Genomic DNA, 17,855 nt, shown 5'->3' with positions numbered 1-17,855 from the left:
ATGAGAGGTGATCTCATTGAGATGTACAAAATTCTTACAGGGCTCGACAGGGTGGATGCAGGAAGGATGTTTCCCTTCGCTAGGGGGTCTAGAACCAGGGTACACAGTCTCAGAATAACAGGTAGGCCATTTCGGACTGAGATGAGGAGGAATTTCTTTACTCAGAGGGTGGTGAATCTGTGGAATTCTCTACCCCAGAGGGCTGTGGAGGCTCAGTCATTGAGTATATTCAAGACAGAGATCGATAGATTTCTGAATACTAACGACATCAAGGGATATGGGGATAGTGGGGGAAAGTAGCATTGAGGTAGAAGATCAACCATGATCTAACTGAATGGTGGAGCAGGCTCAAGGGGCCGAATGGCCTACTCCTGCTCCTATTTCCTATGCTCCTATCTTTCTATATTTCCATACCATCAGGCTCCCTGGGCATTCTGTTTCACACATCCATTCTGTGTATAAATTGTCTGTGTTCCTTCCACCCTCTAAGGCTGAGCCCATTTCCCCTGCTTCTGGCAATTGTAAACATGTTTTCAGGGTTCATTTTATTCATTCTCTTTCAGAATCTTGATCGGGGTTAAAGGGATATTGGGGACAGGGTCAGCAAATATGATCAGGACTATTTGCTCACATGGAGGGTAACCATGAACACAGATTGGTTGGGCCGAATGGCCTGTTTCTACGTTGTGACTTCTATATGGTTCTGTGAGAGGTCACTGCACTTATGACCAAAATGTTTCCTCGTTCCTTTAACTCCAAACCAGAAGTTATTCTCTACAGGTTTTCCTTCATGCAGACTGTGATGGTAAATAAGGCAGACGTGTGTGACTCTTGGCTATCTTGACTTTGCTGAATCTTTCTGAGAATATGACTCTCGAATGGGGGAGATGGTGGCATCGTGGTAATATTACTAAACTAATAGTCCAGAGAACATGGGTTCAAATCCCACCACAGCAGCTGCTAAAATTTAAATTCAATTCATTAAAAAAAATCTGGAATTGAAAACTAGTCTCAGTAATGGTGCCATGAAGCTACAATTGATAGTTATAAAAACCCATTTGGTTCACTAATGTCCTTTCGGGAAGGAAATCTGCCATTTTTTTCTTCATTCAAGGGATGTGCAGATCGCTGACCAGGCCAGCATTTATTGCCCATCCCTAATTGCCCTTGAGAAGGTGGTGGTGAGCTGCCTTCTTGAACTGCTGCAGTCCATATGGGGTAGGTACACCCACAGTGCTGTGAGGAAGGGAGTTCCAGGATTTTGACCCAGCGACAGTGAAGGAATGGAAATATAGTTCCAATTCAAGATGGTGTGTGACTTGGAGGGGAACTTTTAGGTGGTGGTGTTCCCATGCAACTGCTGTCCTTGTCCTTCTAATTGGCAGAGGTCATGGGTTTGGAAGGTGCTGTCTAAGGAGCCTTGGTGCGTTGCTGCAGTGCATCTTGTAGATGGTACACACTGCTGCCACTGTGCGTCGGCAGTGGAGGGAGTGAATATTTGTGGATGGGGTGCCAATCAAGCAGACCTTACTTGGTCTGGCCTACATGTGACTCCAGAACCACAGAAATGTGCTTGACTCTTATCTGCCTTCTTAAATGGCCTAGCAAGCCACTCAGTTGTCAAGAGCAATTAGCGATTGGCAACAAATGCTGGCCTTGCCAATGACTTCCACATCCCATGAAAGAATTTTTAAAAATGGATGGTTCTTCACCTAGAGGGCTGCTAAGAAGCATCTACACAGGGGAGAGTGCAATGGCATGATGGTGGGGGGTGGCGATAGGGAAAAGAACAGTTTCCTCTCCATGCTAATTTGCTAACTCATTCTTTATAAATAGGCTTATGATTTAAGAACATAATAGGAGCTGGAGTGTGCCTCTGTGCTGCCATTCAATCAGATCATAACTGATCTACTACCTCAACTCCAATTTCCTGCCCTATTCCTTGATTTCTTTAGTGCCCAAAATTCTATTGATCTCAATCTTGAATATACTTAATGACTGAGCATCCACAGCACACTGGGGGAGAGAATTCCAAAGTTCACAACCCTCTGATTGAAGAAACTTCTCCACATCTCAGTCCCAAATGACTGACCCCTTATCCTGAGACTATAGCCCCGAGTTCTGGATACTCCAGCCAGGGGGGAAACAACCTCTCACCGCTTTCAAGCCCTTTAAGAATTTCATATGTTTCAAAGAGACCGCCTCTCATTCTTCTAAACTCCAGAGAATATTGTCCCATTCTACTCAATCTTTCCTCATAGGACAGCTACAGTTAACACATAGGAACTCCTCCTGCCCCACCCCCGCCACGTCCCAAGGCAGTGTACAGAGGGGAAGACGGAAAGTGTTTTTCAAAAATACAAATTAAAAAAAGAGTGGTGGCCTTTGGAGCGCCTGTGCATATTTTCGTGCATCACTGAGGAGATTGCGCACACTTGGATAATTATCTTTTGGAGCTTTGAAAAGCTTTTATACACACATTGCGTATGAGCATGGATGCAAATCAAGCAGTATGGCATTGGTCGCCCTGTCCCAATATTCAGTTCCACTGACATCAACAGAACTAAATATTGGGCGTAATCGCAGGCAGCAAAATTGTGTCCGCTTGTTTTGTGCCCCCAGCCAAGGCCAATTTCTCCCGCACCAACGCCTCACAGAGTTTAAAATCCTCAGCAACCTGGTAGAGGCAGACAATAAAACTATCTTGTCAGGGTGCTAAATGCCAAACGTTGAGTGGAGGACAAGCCAAGAAGTCATGTGTTTTAGTTTAGTTTAGAGATACAGCACTGAAACAGGCCCTTCGGCCCACCAAGTCTGTGCCGACCATCAACCACCCATTTGTACTAATCCTACACTAATCCCATATTCCTACCACATCCTCACCTGTCCCTATATTTCCCTACCACCCACCTATACTAGGGGCAATTTATAATGGCCAATTTACCTATCAACCTGCAAGTCTTTGGCATGTGGGAGGAAACTGGAGCACCCGGAGGAAACCCACGCAGACACAGGGAGAACTTGCAAACTCCACACAGGGTGGTAAGTATTATCATAGTAAAGTTGACTTGGAGAGCTTAAAATTTATAATAGGCCTCACCAAGTGCAGGCTCTGTCTGACAGCAATGGCAGCCTCTGTTGATGTATCTTTCAACTAGAATTTCAAAATAAGTTTGCATTCTGATGCCTGCCATGGCCGAGCATCGAAAGGACTCCAGGAAAATAAAAGGGCCCTTACCGCGTCCTGAGCTTCGCTCCCTTTGTTGACTATCCCCAGGTCGATGCTCTTCCGCCGCTCGTCAACGCTCCTCCTTCGCTCTGCCTTCTTGGGCTTGCATTGCAGCTTCTTGACCTGCCTGTCGGCCTTGCCACTGCTGAGCTTGCGGACTGGGCTGGTCAGCCACTTTTTCAGCGTGCTCACCGAGCGCTTGGAGTTGGGCGAGCTGGGGGCCGAACTGGTGGAGGGCTGTGGCTGGATCGAGGCCACTGAAGTGGAGATGCTTCCATCGCTGCCCGTCATGGAATACGATTCTAGGAAAAGAGAGAGAGTCATTCAGTAATATAAAAGCAAAATACTGCGGATGCTGGAAATCTGAAATCAAAACAAGAAATGCTGGAACCACTCAGCAGGTCTGGCAGCTTCTGTGGAAAGAGAAGCAGAGTTAACGTTTCGGGTCAGTGACCCTTCTCATTCAGTGTTCGGCTTGCTCCCTTTACATTCGATATTTGGCTTGTCTTTGCTCTTTGAGCGGGATTAACGCTTTGAACGCCAAACTTTTGTCACAAGGATGATACCAGAGGTTATAACTATCAGGAAAGACTGAACAGGCTGGAACATAGGAAACAGGAGCAGGAGTAGGCCATTAGGCCCATTGAGCCTGCTCCGCCATTCAACTAGATCATGGCTGATCTTTTACCTCAACACAATTTTCCCGCACTATCCCCATATCCCTTGATATCTTTAATATCTAGAAATCTATCGATCTCTGTCTTGACTTTACTCAATGACTGAGCCTCCACAGCTCTCTGGGGTAGAGAATTCCAAACATTTACCACCCTCTGAGTGAAGAAATTCCTTCTCATCTCAGTCCTAAATGGCCGACCCCTTATTATGAGACTGTGTCCCCTGGTTCTAGAACCCCTCCCCACCCAGCCAGGGGAAGCATCCAGGCCTGGGGCTCTTTTCTCCAGAAAAGATGAGACTGAGGGGTGACCTGATAGAGATCTTAACCCTATCAAACCCTTTCATAGTTTTAGAGGTAGAGAAGATGTTTCCATTTGTGGGGGAGTTCAAAACTAGAGACCATTAATATAAGATAGCCACTAATAAATCCAATCAGGAATTCAGCAGAAACCTCTTTACCCAGGGAGTGGTGAGAATGTGGAACTCATGACGACAGGGAGTAGTTGAGGCGAATAGCATCAATGCATTTCAGGAGAAGCTAGATAAACACACGATGGAGAAAGGGCAAAGGATATGCTGTCAGGGTTAGATGAGGTTGTGTGGGAGGTGTAGCAGCATGGACTTGTTGGGCTGAATGGCCTGGTTCTATGCAGTAATTCCTTTGACATAGTCAATCTTTTTATTACAAAGGTTTTATTACAGCGAGTTCAGCTGCTTATGACCGAAATTAATTCGGAGGCAGACTGAAAAGTAAATCCTGGATCAACATTCATGAACTGAGGGCAATCAGTCATTCAAGGCAGCTCAATCCAGATTCAGGCTTATCAAAAATCTGGAGTACTCAGATATCAGCCATTCCAACTGCAGCCAAATCCCAAACCTTAATCCCAAGGCAACTCTTGTCTCCGAGAGGAATATAAAATAGGAAATGTCATGAAGCCCTTCACACAAAATGTGAGTAATACATGGAATGGACTGCTGGATAGAATAGTGGAGGCAAAAACCCTGGAATCCTCTCAGAAGCAGTTGGATGTCACAATGAGGGGAATAATTTGCCATTCTTTTGTCCCATGTATCTTGGTATTCGCATCACAAGAGCACTTCAGTTCCAATCAAGCCTATTAATTAAATGTTTGAAATAGGTTTAACACTGCTGGAGGCATCCCGTATCCAGGATTAAAATGAGAAATTAGTTAAGATGCATTTATTTTGAAGAGCAAGACAGGGTGGGTGCATGCTTGAAGGCCCTAAAATGTATCCATGGTTTGAGGAACCTCTTGAATTCTGGTGGTCTACATTATCAACAGAAACTGGTGATGTGTTACTACCTTGTAATACCCTTCAGCCTGTGTATTACCACTAGTCTCTAGCTCATGTTATCCCTAGAGTTGCCTTCCGTCCACTTTTTGACCAGACAGTTTTTTTCCCAGTGGGCTTGATACAGCTCTGCATATAAGTAGTGGGTCATTGGGGGTTGTCATTTAGGCAAAGTGGTCTTCTGGAGCTTGCTGGGTTACCTTGCGGGGTCAAAGAGGATTTTTCCAGTGTTTTTTTTCCCAAATTGACCAAAGGTTCTTTTGCCTCTGGTTTGTTGCCTCTCCCAGGATAGTCCACGACAGGGTGGGAATGATGGTGATGGTGCGTGGAGCTTGCCTGGCTGCTACAGCTGTCTGTTTCTTTCCTATGTTCATATGCTTAAAACAAATGTTAACCAGAATTCCATTTCTACTCACGATGTCCTAAAGTGCTTTATAGCCAATGAAGTACTTCTGAAGCATAGTCACTGTTGTAATTCAGGAAACACAGCAGCCAATCTCTGCACAGCAAGCTCCCACAAACAGCACTGTGTTAACGACTGGCTAATCTGTTTTTTCAGGGTTGTTGGTGGAGGGATTAATTTTTGCCAGGACACTGGGAGAACTCTCCTGTCCTTCTTCATGAAACTTGAACTCGTGACCTTCAGACGCAGAGGCGAGAGTGCAGCTTTTGTGCACATGGCCAGATTTTCATCTAGTTATCCAGCCACATAGGATCATAGGAAATAGGAGCGGGAGCAGGCCATTCGACCCATTGAGCCTGCTCCGCCATTCAAACAGATTATGGCTGATCATCTACCTCTACGCCATTTTCCCCCACTATCCCCATATCCCTTGATGTCATTAGTATCCAGAAATCTATTGATTTTTGTCATGAACATGCTCAATGATTAAACTTCCACAGCTCTCTGGGATAGAGAATTCCACAGATTCACCACCCTCTGAGTAAAGAAATTCCTCCTCCTCTCAGTCTTAAATGGCCTGTCCCTTATTCTTACAATGGCACCTTTATTCTACTTCACTCCTACCCTTCCCCTCAGAATTTGAGACAACCAGGTTTCCAACATAATAGTGCATTGTTTTTTATTGTTCCACAGACATTTTCATTTCACTTAGAGTGTGCAAAATACTATTGACAGAATCATGCGTGGCTTGATTTACAAATACCTCCATTTCTTTGAAGTACACAACAACAAAAAGTTGAATTTACACAGTGCCTTCAATGGAGAAAAACATCCCAAGATGCTTCACAGAGGTATGAGGAAAAATGGTCGCTAAACCAATGAAGGGGATATTAGGAGGGGTGACTAAAAGCTTGGTCAAAGAGGTGAGTTTTAAGGAGGATCCTAAAGGAGGAGAGGGAGGTAGAGAGGCAGAGAGGGAGGGAATTCCAGAGCTTTGGGCCCAGGAGACTGAAGGCAAGATCGTCAATGTGGTATGTGTAACAGGCAGAACCAAAGGACTAGGGAGTTCTTTGAGGGCAGTAGGGATAGAAGAGGCTAAAAAGAAAGGAAGTGGTGAGGTCATGAAAGGGTTTAGACACAAGAAGAATTCTAAGTTTGAAGTGTTGGGGAACCAGGATCCAATGCAAGTCAGCGAGGACAGGGGTGATGCATGAATGGGACACAATTTGGGGGTGGGGATAAAACATTGGCATTTTTTAAAAAGCACTCCTGGCTATTCACAGACCGTGCCAGGACGTCCTGTTTCTAAGCATTGTTACTGTCCAGTTTGAGTTTGTGGAAGGTGTCAACCATTATTGGCCCATAATGCCTTCTCTCCTTTTATTTGCCTTCTTGTGTAGAAACATGGTTGAAATTTTAAAAAAAAACCTCAGTGTGTGTGGGCACAAAAATGTAACTTAAATCAGGAGAGGAGGCCTCTCAATGGTAAGTGTGTCAAATTACCTATGAACACTTGGTGATAATCAGCTTCAATGTAGTTTACACTGATCAAAGACCCACATCTATAACATTGCAGGGTAGTTTACTCAGGTCCCTGTTTTGGGAGGGGGGGCAGGAATACTTGAGCCGTGTCTACGTGTCACTAATGGGAGAGTTGCAGGGTACACAGAACTCACAAAAACACCGAGACTAAATGGTCAGGTTTGATCAGCAGCACACAGAGCATTCCATCACACTTCCTCCCCACTCCCACACCATGCTGCCTTGGCTCTTGCAAACTGTAACTATAGCAACCAGTCATCATTCCAACAAACTGTCCCCCTTAAAAATTGATGAAAAGCCTTGGATTCCCCGTTGCTCAAAACAGGAAGCCCTTGGCTTCAACTTGAAAGGATAAACTATCTTTAATGTCCATTCTATTGCACTTTATGCTCCTATCTCTGCCTCATTTGCTGCAAAGGTTCTTGTTTGTCAATTCAGCTTGACAGGCAAAGAGTGTTTGTCAAGCCCTGATTTTCGCACTTCCTTTAAAGGCACTAGTCTATGTTGGGGTGCAGGCTCCACGGATACCTTCCTCCGCCTGTGCCTGACCCTTTCGTCATGACTTGGATCTTCTGGATCCGAATGGATTAGAGTCACACAAGACTCCTGCAGAAGTCTGCTGTTTGTCTCTGTAAGGAGCACAAAGTTGCTCGGGAGTGGAAAAATTGCATGCAAACGGAATTTAAAGGGTAATGGATAATTAAAGAGGAGATTTTGAGAGGGGGGGATAAAAAATTCGAAAAGCTTTTCGCAAAGATCAGTAGGTGTCTCTACCCATTAGCATCCTTTGCCGAGGCTAAAAGAGGACAGGATTAGGAAAATACAGTCAACAAACAAAGAGAAAGGAAACATCAAGGCAGATGATGGAGCAGCCCAGTGTCCGACTCCCCTGTTTGACAGCTGCTGCAGGGGAGCTGGAGTTGCATGAAGTGGTTATGAGGACCATGACACTTTGTGCTACTACCATTCTCATAGGCCAGTCTTGCAAACAAAATGTGGAGCCTTGCTTCAGGCTGCAGCTGACTGCTACTGTCACTGGCTATCCCAGTCCTATGCTGCACTGTGGCTGGAGGTGGCACTGCTATGCTGACCCAGACCTGATGAGGGCACATTTCCCACAGTCATTGCCCAGTAAGTACGACAATGCTTAGAGATATGTTTGCTGACTTCTCGGCGGGTATGGCCAAACATGGTTACGCTGTCTGTTGATCACCCATGGCATGCCTTCTTTCACTAAACACATGCCACCCTGTGAATGAGATGCCTCTGAGGAAGCATACAACACAGTGGTTGGTCAGACATCACATTGAGTTCCATTGCCTCTGCTGTTCCAGTCCCTTTAGAAAGAGGAGTCTCCTCATGCATCAACTTGTCTTCCAAAGTGAGGCATGCTCAGCTCTGTGGCACAGGCAGATGTGAGGGTCCTGAAAGCAGAGTACAGAGAATCTCTCGCACTATGGTATGCCTGAATGCCCTAAACACTTCAGATGAGGGGATTCCCATTGGGAAACCCATTGGCTAGGGTAATGTTTCCAGAGGCAAAAAAAAATGAACAATTGGCACAACAGCTAATGAGAAAATCAAGTGCCAGCAGAGAAAAGAACTTTGGTAAAAAGGGTCCAAAAATGACTAAAATATTGTAGATTCAGAGTACCTCACCTGGACTTTTAAATCGGTTTCTGTTACAATTGGCTCCCTAGCAATGCCAGGTGTTCATTACACATGGGTCTCTTTTGGAAACAATGTCCTGCATGCTTGACTGTCAAGAAATAGCTTGCAGAACATCCTTGTCCCCAAATAAATATTTAAATGGCGCCAGGCACTCTCTACAACATGGCACAAGATGTGCCCAAGTTTGGCAGGACAGAATCTCAGTCACCAGCTGTTCGATTGATACCTTTACAATGGGTGGCCAGCAGCAGAAAAGCTAGGCCTGAGTGTGAACAGGCTACTCGAAGGTGAAGGGCATCACCTTCAACCCCAGCCCTGTCCTTATCCGACACTTGCACAACCCAGGGTGGAGATTACTGAATGGCAATCAGGTATAGGGGAAAACTCTGGCCAGTTTTCCTCTTCTCTGCAACCCCCTCAGCTGTGATCAGTGAAGTTAGCACAGACCACAGATCAAACCTGCGGGTGCTCTGCTCACATGACGCAGTGCATTTAGCCGACATGTTATTCCTTTTGAAGGAGCAGTGTTCTTAAGTAGGATATACATTAACATCACAATCTAACAGTTAAAAATCCATACTAAAGTATAGAGTCAGGCCCACCATTTTTAATTGGGGACTTTGAGCCAGATATGGCTGTACATTTTCATCCGCCTGCAGGCAGTATGAAGGACACTGATGGACATAAAGTGCTCGTGGATGGGATTGAATGGGTCAGATTTATCCGAGAACCGGGCATCGGCAATTAAAGGCCATGGGTTGACTATTTTCCAATTCTTTCTGGCTCACATATTGGCCTAGAAATTTGGGAATGTGGGGCGGGGAGGGGGTGCATGCCAGGTCGCGAGGATGCAGTGATGACAATTGGGGAGGGGGCTATTAATGGTTCGCGTTGTTTCAATGTGAGGTGGGGAGGAACAGTCCTGCTACCCCTGGCTTCGCATTCAGGTAAGTATATTGTTAAATACTTGTCTTATTGGTTGTGGCCTGCAGCCTTCCATTTAAGGACAGCCTGTTAGGTTGCATGTAGACCTGGTTTGTCTCACGGCAAACCAACCTTGCAGTAGAGGCCTTAAAAAAAAGTGTTCCTGCCTGTTTCAGGCGTGGGAACAGCTCGCAGATTTTTATTTGGCCTTGACCAATATGGCGGGTGGCACACTTCCAGTCTGTAATGAGCATGCACCTCCTGCACGCCATACTGCACCCTCAAGAGGCTATTTAGTGTCCAAAACATTGGCACTGTGCAGCCTAATTTCTAGACCATTGATACTCAAAAGATATACGTACAATGCATCCCACTGAAGCCAAAAGTAAACTGTGCACATGCACGGCCCCATCACTCATCTGTACAGAGGTTGGGAAGCACTGGTGTGAGCATGGCAGCTTGCCCCAATATCATCAGGAAGAAAGGCTGACAGGAAATGATGAGCCGCTAGTGTTAAATAGGAACAGAAGCACTTCTTGAGTGGAATAGAATGGTGACCTACTTCATGTTGTTTGTCAAAACAAGGTCTTTGTGCCAAAATTCTTTAATCTCAAACAGGCATGAATAAAGACAGGAGGGAAATAAAGACAAGGCAAAAGCTCGGAACAGAAAGAAGTGCATTCCAGATCCTAACCACTCACAGCTGTTACAGACCGGTAGGAACAATTTCCACTTTTCACCTCTCAAATAATCGAAGACAGTGTTTCATTAGAATTGTGTTTTAACCCCTGAGCGTTTTAATGGTCAATAAACCGTCAAATGACAGGTTTTCTCATAGGTTTAAAGAAAGACAAATGTTTATTCAACAACACCCGAAAATATTCGCAACCTCACCCACTCACACATGCACACACACACACAAGAAAGAATAGAGATTAAAAGATAGCATGCATCTAGGTCTGATCATGCTAACAAAGAGTTCATTGTGAAATCATGTTTATTTCCCTGGAAGGAACATACTTAAAAGAAAGGTACGAAAAGACAATGACAGCTGCCCCATGCAAATATTGTGCAATCACAGCCACCATTGACCCAACCACAAGCCATAAAATCTCAATGTACACTGCAGTGATACCAGAACATGTGACTCACACTGTACTGCTATCGGACCATGTGACTCACACTGTACTGATACCAGACCATTTGACTCGTACCGTTGTGCAGTTGATCATTGTCCTTTCACCTCTGGAAGCTGAGTTCAAATCAAGCCCCGACTAAAAGGCCTGACCATGATCTGAAGTATATTGTGAAGAACATTTCGCACAAATTCTGTTTCCAATATTCCTTCACTGAGATGAGCAAAAGGATCTGGAGGCGGATGTATGTATGGAATAATGTAACAAAAAGAACAATATGCTTCTGCATTTTAAACGTCCTTATTTAAATAATTAAAAAATGGAAGCATTATCACTGTTTTGAGAGTTTCTTATCTGATTCTCATTTTTCATACTTCCTCAGTTACTTACACTGCTTTGTGTCCCAGCTGTGCACCGATCATTGCTGCCTGGTTGAGTAGATCTTGGACTCATTCCAGGCTAAGGGCTTGAAGTTAATTGCCTGCCACAATTACAGTAAATTTTATGCTAACATTCACGTGATGGGCGGAGCAAGCGATGATCTGTCCAATCAAATGGATGGACATCACAAGCAGTGCACCCATGATATTCAGATAGTTGCAATACATGTTCCAACAGCACAGGGTCTCTGAGAATTTAACCCATGTGTGTGCTATGCTATCTCTATGACACACTCTTGGGTGAAAATCACACTGTGATATTAATAATGAACTGGAGAATTCTTTGTATGCTGTTTTAAAGAAAAATGTTAACCTGATTAGATAGCTGTCATTCATATCACACAGCATGAAATCAGAAGAACATAAGAAAGAGGAGCAGGAGTAGACCATATGCTCCCTCAAGGCTGCTCCGCCATTCAATACGATCACTGTTGGTCTTCTGCCTTAACTCCACTTTCCCGCCTGCTCTCCATATCCTTTGATTCCGAGAGACCAAAAATTTGTTTATCTTAGCCTTGAATATATTCAACGATGGAGCATCCACAAGCCTCTGGAGTAGAGAATTCCAATGACTCATAACCCTCGGAGTGAAAAAATTTCTCCTCACCTCAGTCCTAAATGATCGACCCTCATCCTGAGACTGTGTCCCTGTGTTCTAGATTCTCCAACCAGGGGAAACAACCTCTCAGTGTCTACCCTGTCAAGTCCCTTCAGAATCTTGTAGGTTTCAATGAGATCACATCTCATTCTTCTACACTCCAGAGAATATAGACCTAATTTACTCAGTCTCTCATCACAGGACAAGCCTCTCATCCCAGGAACCAATCTATTGAACCTTCACTGTACCACCTCCAATGCAAGTATATCCTTCCTTAAATTTGCAGATCAAAACTGTACACAGTACTCCAGGTGTGGTCTCACCAAGGCCCTGTACAATTGTAGCAAGACTTCCTTATCCTTGTACTCCAATCCCCTTGCAATAAAGGCCAACAGTCCATTTGCCTTTTTGCTGTATCTGCATGCTAATTTTCTGTGTTCCTTGTACGAGTACACCCAAGACTCTCTGATCATCATAATTTAGAAGTTTCACACCTTTTAAAAAATATTCTGTTCTTCTATTCTTACTACCAAAGTGAATAACCTCACACTTCCCCACATTATACTCCATCTGCCACCATTGTTTCCAACTCACTTAACCTGTTTATATCTCTTTGTAGCCTCTCTGTGTCCTCCTCACAGTTTGCATTTCCACCTAGCTTTGTATTGTCAGCAAACTAAGATACATTACTCTCGGTCTCGTTGTCTAAGTCATTAATATAGATTATAAATAGTTGAGGCCCCAGCACTGATCCTTGAAGCACTCCACTAATTACAGCCTGCTAACTTGAAAATGAAAATGCTTCCTATGCATTAACCAATCCTCCATCCATGCTAATATATCATCCCCAAATCCATGCGCCCTTATCTTGCGTGTTAACCTTTTGTGTGGCACCTTAGCAAATTCCTTTTGGAAATCTAAGTATACTACATCTACTGGCTTCCCTTTATCTACACTACTTGTTACAACCTTAAAAAACTCTAATAAATTTGTCAAAGATTATTTCCCTTTCGTAAAACCATGTTGACTCTGTTTGCTTATATTATGATTTTCTAAGCGTATTGTAAAGAGTTCCTTAATAATAGATTCCAGCATTTTCCTGATGACTGACTGACCTGTAGTTGCCTGTTCTCTCTCTCCCTCCTTTCTTGAATTTTTGTGTTACACTTGATAACTTCCAATCCTCTGGGACCATTCTAGAATCTAGGGAATTTTAGAAAATCATAACCAGAGCATCCACTATCTCTGCAGCTACCTCTTTAGAACCCTCGGATGTAGGCCATCAGGTCCTGGGGATTTTAGTCCCTTAAGTTTCTCTAGTATTTTTTCTCTGCTGATATTAATTACTTTAAGTTCCTCACTCTTATTAGCCCCTTGGTTAACCTCTATTTCAGGTATGCAATTTGTGTTTTCTACTGTGAAGACAAACAAAATATTTATCCACATCTCTGCCATTTCCTCATTCCCCATGATGATTTCTCATGTCTCTGTCTTTAAGGGACCAATGTTTACTTTAGTTACTCTCCTTTTATATACTTGTAAAAGTTTTTACAATCTGTTTTTTATATTCCTGGCTAGTTTGCTCTCATTCCATTTTTTTCCCTTTCGAGTAACTTTTTGGTCCCCCTTTGCTGGTTTCTAAAACTCTCCCAATCCTCAGGCTTACTCCTATTCTTTACAACATTAACAGCCTCTTCTTTTAATCTATTATTTTAATTTTTCAATCAAATGTTACACCCTTATTCAAAAAAGGATGTAAGGATAAATTGAGCAATTACAGGCCAGTCAGTTTAACCTTGGTGGTGGGAAAGCTTTTTAAAAAACGATAATCTAGGACACAATTAACAGTCCCTTGGACAAGTGTGGATTAATTAAGGAAAGCCAGCATGGATTTGTGAAGGCAAATTGTATTTAGCTGACATGATTGAGTTTTTTGATGAGGGTAATGTGGTTGATGTGGTGTACATGAACTTCCAAAAGGTATTTGGTAAAGTGCCATATAATCGCTTATCAGCAAAGTTGAATCCCATGGAATAAAAGGGACAGTGGCAGCATGGATACAAAGTTGGCTGAATGACAGGGAACAGAGAGTAGCGGTGAAAGGATGTTTTTCAGACTGGAGGAAGTGGGGTTCCCCAAGGGTCAGCAGTAGGACCCCTGCTTTTCTTGATATATATTAGTGACCTAGATTTGGGTGTACAGGGCACAATTTCAAAATCTGCAGATGACACAAAACTTGGAAATATTGTGAACTGTGAGGAGGACAGTGATTGACATCAAGAGGACATAGACAGGCTGGTGGAATGGGTGGACACGTGGCAGATTAAATTTAATGCAGAGAAGTGTGAAGTGATACATTTTGGTAGGAAGAATGAGGAGAGGCAATATAAAATAAAGGGTGCAATTCTAAAGGGAGTGTAGGACCAGAGAGGGTATATATGCAATAATCGTTGAAGGTGGCAGGGAAAGTTGAGAAAGAGGTTAAAAAGGTATACAGGATCCTGGGCTTTATAATAGAGGCACAGTGTACAAAAGCAAGGAAGTTATGGTGAACCTTTATAAAACACTGGTTCAGGCTCAACTGGAGTATTGTGTCCATTTTTTGGGCACAACACTTTAGGAAAGATGTGAAGGTTTTAGAGAGAGTGCAGAAAAGATTTATGAGAATAGTTCCAGGGATGAGGGACTTCAATTATGTGGATAGATTGGAGAAGTTGGCATTGTTCTCCTTAGAGAAGACAATGTCACAGGGAGATTTGATAGAGGTGTTCAAAATCATTAGCTGTCTGGACAGATTAGATAGAGAGAAGTTGTTCTGATTGGCAGAAGGGGCGAGAACCAGAGGACACTGATTTAAGGTGAATGGAAAAAGAACCAATGGCGAAATGAGGAAAAACTTTTTTACGCAGCGAGTGATTAGGATGCACTGCCTGAGAGTGTAGTGGAGGCAGATTCAGTCATGGCTTTCAAAAGGGAATTGGAAAAGTACCTGAAGAGAAACTTTGCAGGGCTACAGGGAAAGAGCAGAGGAGTGGGACTAGCTGAGTTGCTCTTGCAGAGAGCCAGCACAGACACAATGGGCTGTAATCATTCCATGATGCTATGATAATACTATCTGTTATGAATGCTGGACTTTATAACATGATTATGTTTTAAAAACGGATTTTTTTTTCAAAAGTTTAAGATGGAATCACATCCACTCTGCTTGAGGACAAGACAGAAATCTTGGCTACCAGGACAACAGAGAACACAGACGTTTTTGACAAAACAGAGACTATAGGGGTATAACACCTGAAGAACAATGGGTTTCACCCTCCCAGACTTTCGGATCATAAACAAGGAGTTAGTGCATGAGGCAGCTGTTATCACCTGGGAACAATGGAAGGTCCAGGTGGCTCTGTGAAACCAGGCTTCTGGACTTTGCATATTGGAACAGAATAATAAGGTATTGACTTTTGGTTCCAGATAAATTTTAACAGATTTTCTGAAGGCAGGCAGGCTGTAAGGAAGAGAAGCAGTGGTGGCAGTCGGGAGAGAGAGAGAGGGGGAACACCTGCTCTCAGAGATGACTGATACAGAGAAAGGCTGTGAAGACTTGAACCTGTTTTGAAAGTTAAGGTTTGTGGAGAAGTAAAAGCCTAATAGGATCACCAGGAATTGCCTTATTCATGAAAGTCCAGGTTGAAAGTGCTCGGAGAAGTGAGTGAAGAGGACACTGATTTTAAAAAGGTCTGGGAGATCCAACCCATTGCAACTGAGAGGAGTTTGGGACTTTTAACTGCAAAGACTTCACCATCAAGAAAGACTGTGCAATGTATAAGTGTGGTGTGAGGTTTTCAAGTGTTTTAATCAGTAAAGAAAATGTCTTTCTTTGTAATTTGGGGTATCAGCTACTTACAAAGTATTATTTAGTTATTGGGGATTTCTTTTAGTTTAGTTGTTATAATAAAAGTCTTAAAATATGAAATCTTGTTGTGCATTTCATTAAGTTGGTCTGGGAGTTCATATCTCATGTTTTAACATTAATGGCCTCACTGAGGTCGTAACATTATCCTTAACTTCCCTCTTGCTGAGGTTTTAGTTTTTAATGGAACGTAGTTTTGCTGAACATTTTGAATTGTTTCTTTAAATGTTTCCCACTGTTTATTTACCACCACATCTTTTAATCTATTTACCCAAACCACCTTTAGCCAGCTCTCCCCTTATACCCATATAATTGGCTTTGTTTAAGATTAACATTTTTGTTTTGGACTCGGGTATGTCGTTCTCAAACTTAATATGGAATTCAATTGTATTATGATTACTTTTTCCCAGAGGATCTTTTACTGTGAGATTACTAATTAAACCTGCCTCATTACAGAATAATAGATCTAAATAACTTTACCCTAGTTGGTTTTACAATGTATTGATTCAAGAAACTGTTGCAAAAGCATTCTGCAAACTCATCTTCCAGACTACCTTTTGCCAATTTGATTTCAACACATTACATTGCCTATAATACATTACATCTGCAGTCAATAGGACCTTACGTCTTGTTGTCATATTTTTGTCACACTTCTGTGTCAACTTTTGCCAATATAAATTTATATTCAAGTGTCAACTGTGACTGAGTTGGTAGCACAGTCTTGCCTCTGAGGCAAAAGGTCATGGATTCAAGTTTCAGGATTTGAGTAGAAAAATCAAAGCTAACACTCCAGTGAAGTACTGAGGGAGCGCTGCATTGTCAGAGGTGCCATCTTTCAGATGAGATGCCAAACCTTTCTGCCCTCTCAGGTGGGTGTAAACAATCCCACAGCACAATTTCCAAGAAGAATAGGGGAATTCTCCCCAGTGTCCTGGTCAATATTTATCCCTCAATCAACATCACAAGAACAGATTATCTGATAATTATCACATTGCTGTTTGTGGGAGCTTGCTGTGTGCAAATTGGCTGCTGCATTTCCTGCATTACAACACTTCAAAAGTACCTCATTGGTTGTAAAGTGCTTTGGGATGTCCTGTGGTTGTGACAGATGCTATAGAAATGCAAGTCTGTCTTTCTTTCATTCACAATAGAAACTGCCTATGTCACACTGTAATTACTCTCCCAACAGTGGTGGCACTGTAGGTCGTCAGTTTTGCCTCTCCCTGCTCCTCAGACTGTACTGTAGAGAAACTCCTGTGCTCCAACCACATCTACTTTGCTTCACAAACTGATGAAAGTTTTGCTATTTTAACTCTAAATAGTAGTATAAAAGCAATATATAATATAAAAGCAAATGGCATGTTAGCCTTGATTGCAAGGAGATTGGAGTACAATAGTTAAAGATGCCATGCTACAATTACACAGGGCTTTGCTAAGACCATACTTGGAGTACTGTACATAGTTTTGGTCTCCATACCTAAGGAAGGATATACTTGCCTTACAGGGAGTGTAACAAAGGTTCACTAGATTAAATCCTGGGATGAGAGAGCTGTCCTATGAGGAGAGATTGAGAAGAATAAGCCTATATTCTCTGGAGTTCAGAAGAATGAGAGGTGATCTCATTGAAACGTATAAAATTCTGAAAGGACTTGACAGGGTAGATGTTGAACGGCTGTTTCCCCCTGGCCAGAGAGTCTAGAACTAGGGGGTCACAGTCTCAGGATAAGGGGTCGGCCATTTAGGACTAAGATGAGGAGAAATTTTGTCACTCAGTTGTGAGTCTTTGGAATTCGCTACCCCAGAGGATTGTGAATGCTCAGTCATTGAGTATATTCAAGACTGAAATCAATAGATTTTTGGACACTAAGGGAATCAAGAGATGTGGAGATAGCGTGGGAAGGTGGAGTTGAGGCAGAAGATCAGCCATGATCTTATTGAATGGCGGAGCAGAGTCGAGGGGTCGTATGGCCTACTCCTGCTCCTTTTTCTTATGTTCTTAAAGTACTACATACAAAT

General features: G+C 43.0%; 1 protein-coding gene across 5 annotated transcripts in view; it reads right to left on the bottom strand.

Moving 5' to 3' along the window:
- The window catches only part of LOC137358635 (rho guanine nucleotide exchange factor 25-like), a 392,023-nt gene that overhangs the window by 149,269 nt on the left and 224,899 nt on the right, over window positions 1-17,855 (bottom strand). For all 5 annotated transcript variants that reach the window (XM_068024767.1, XM_068024768.1, XM_068024769.1 and 2 more), the window contains one exon: window positions 3,239-3,531. In XM_068024767.1, coding sequence (XP_067880868.1) covers window positions 3,239-3,531 — 293 coding nt within the window. The remainder of the gene's footprint in view (window positions 1-3,238; window positions 3,532-17,855) is intronic.

Source organism: Heterodontus francisci, chromosome X, assembly GCF_036365525.1.
Source record: "Heterodontus francisci isolate sHetFra1 chromosome X, sHetFra1.hap1, whole genome shotgun sequence".
NCBI lineage: Eukaryota > Metazoa > Chordata > Chondrichthyes > Heterodontiformes > Heterodontidae > Heterodontus > Heterodontus francisci.
The sequence above is the reverse complement of the archived record's forward strand: the minus strand, read 5'-3'. Positions and strand labels throughout refer to the sequence as shown.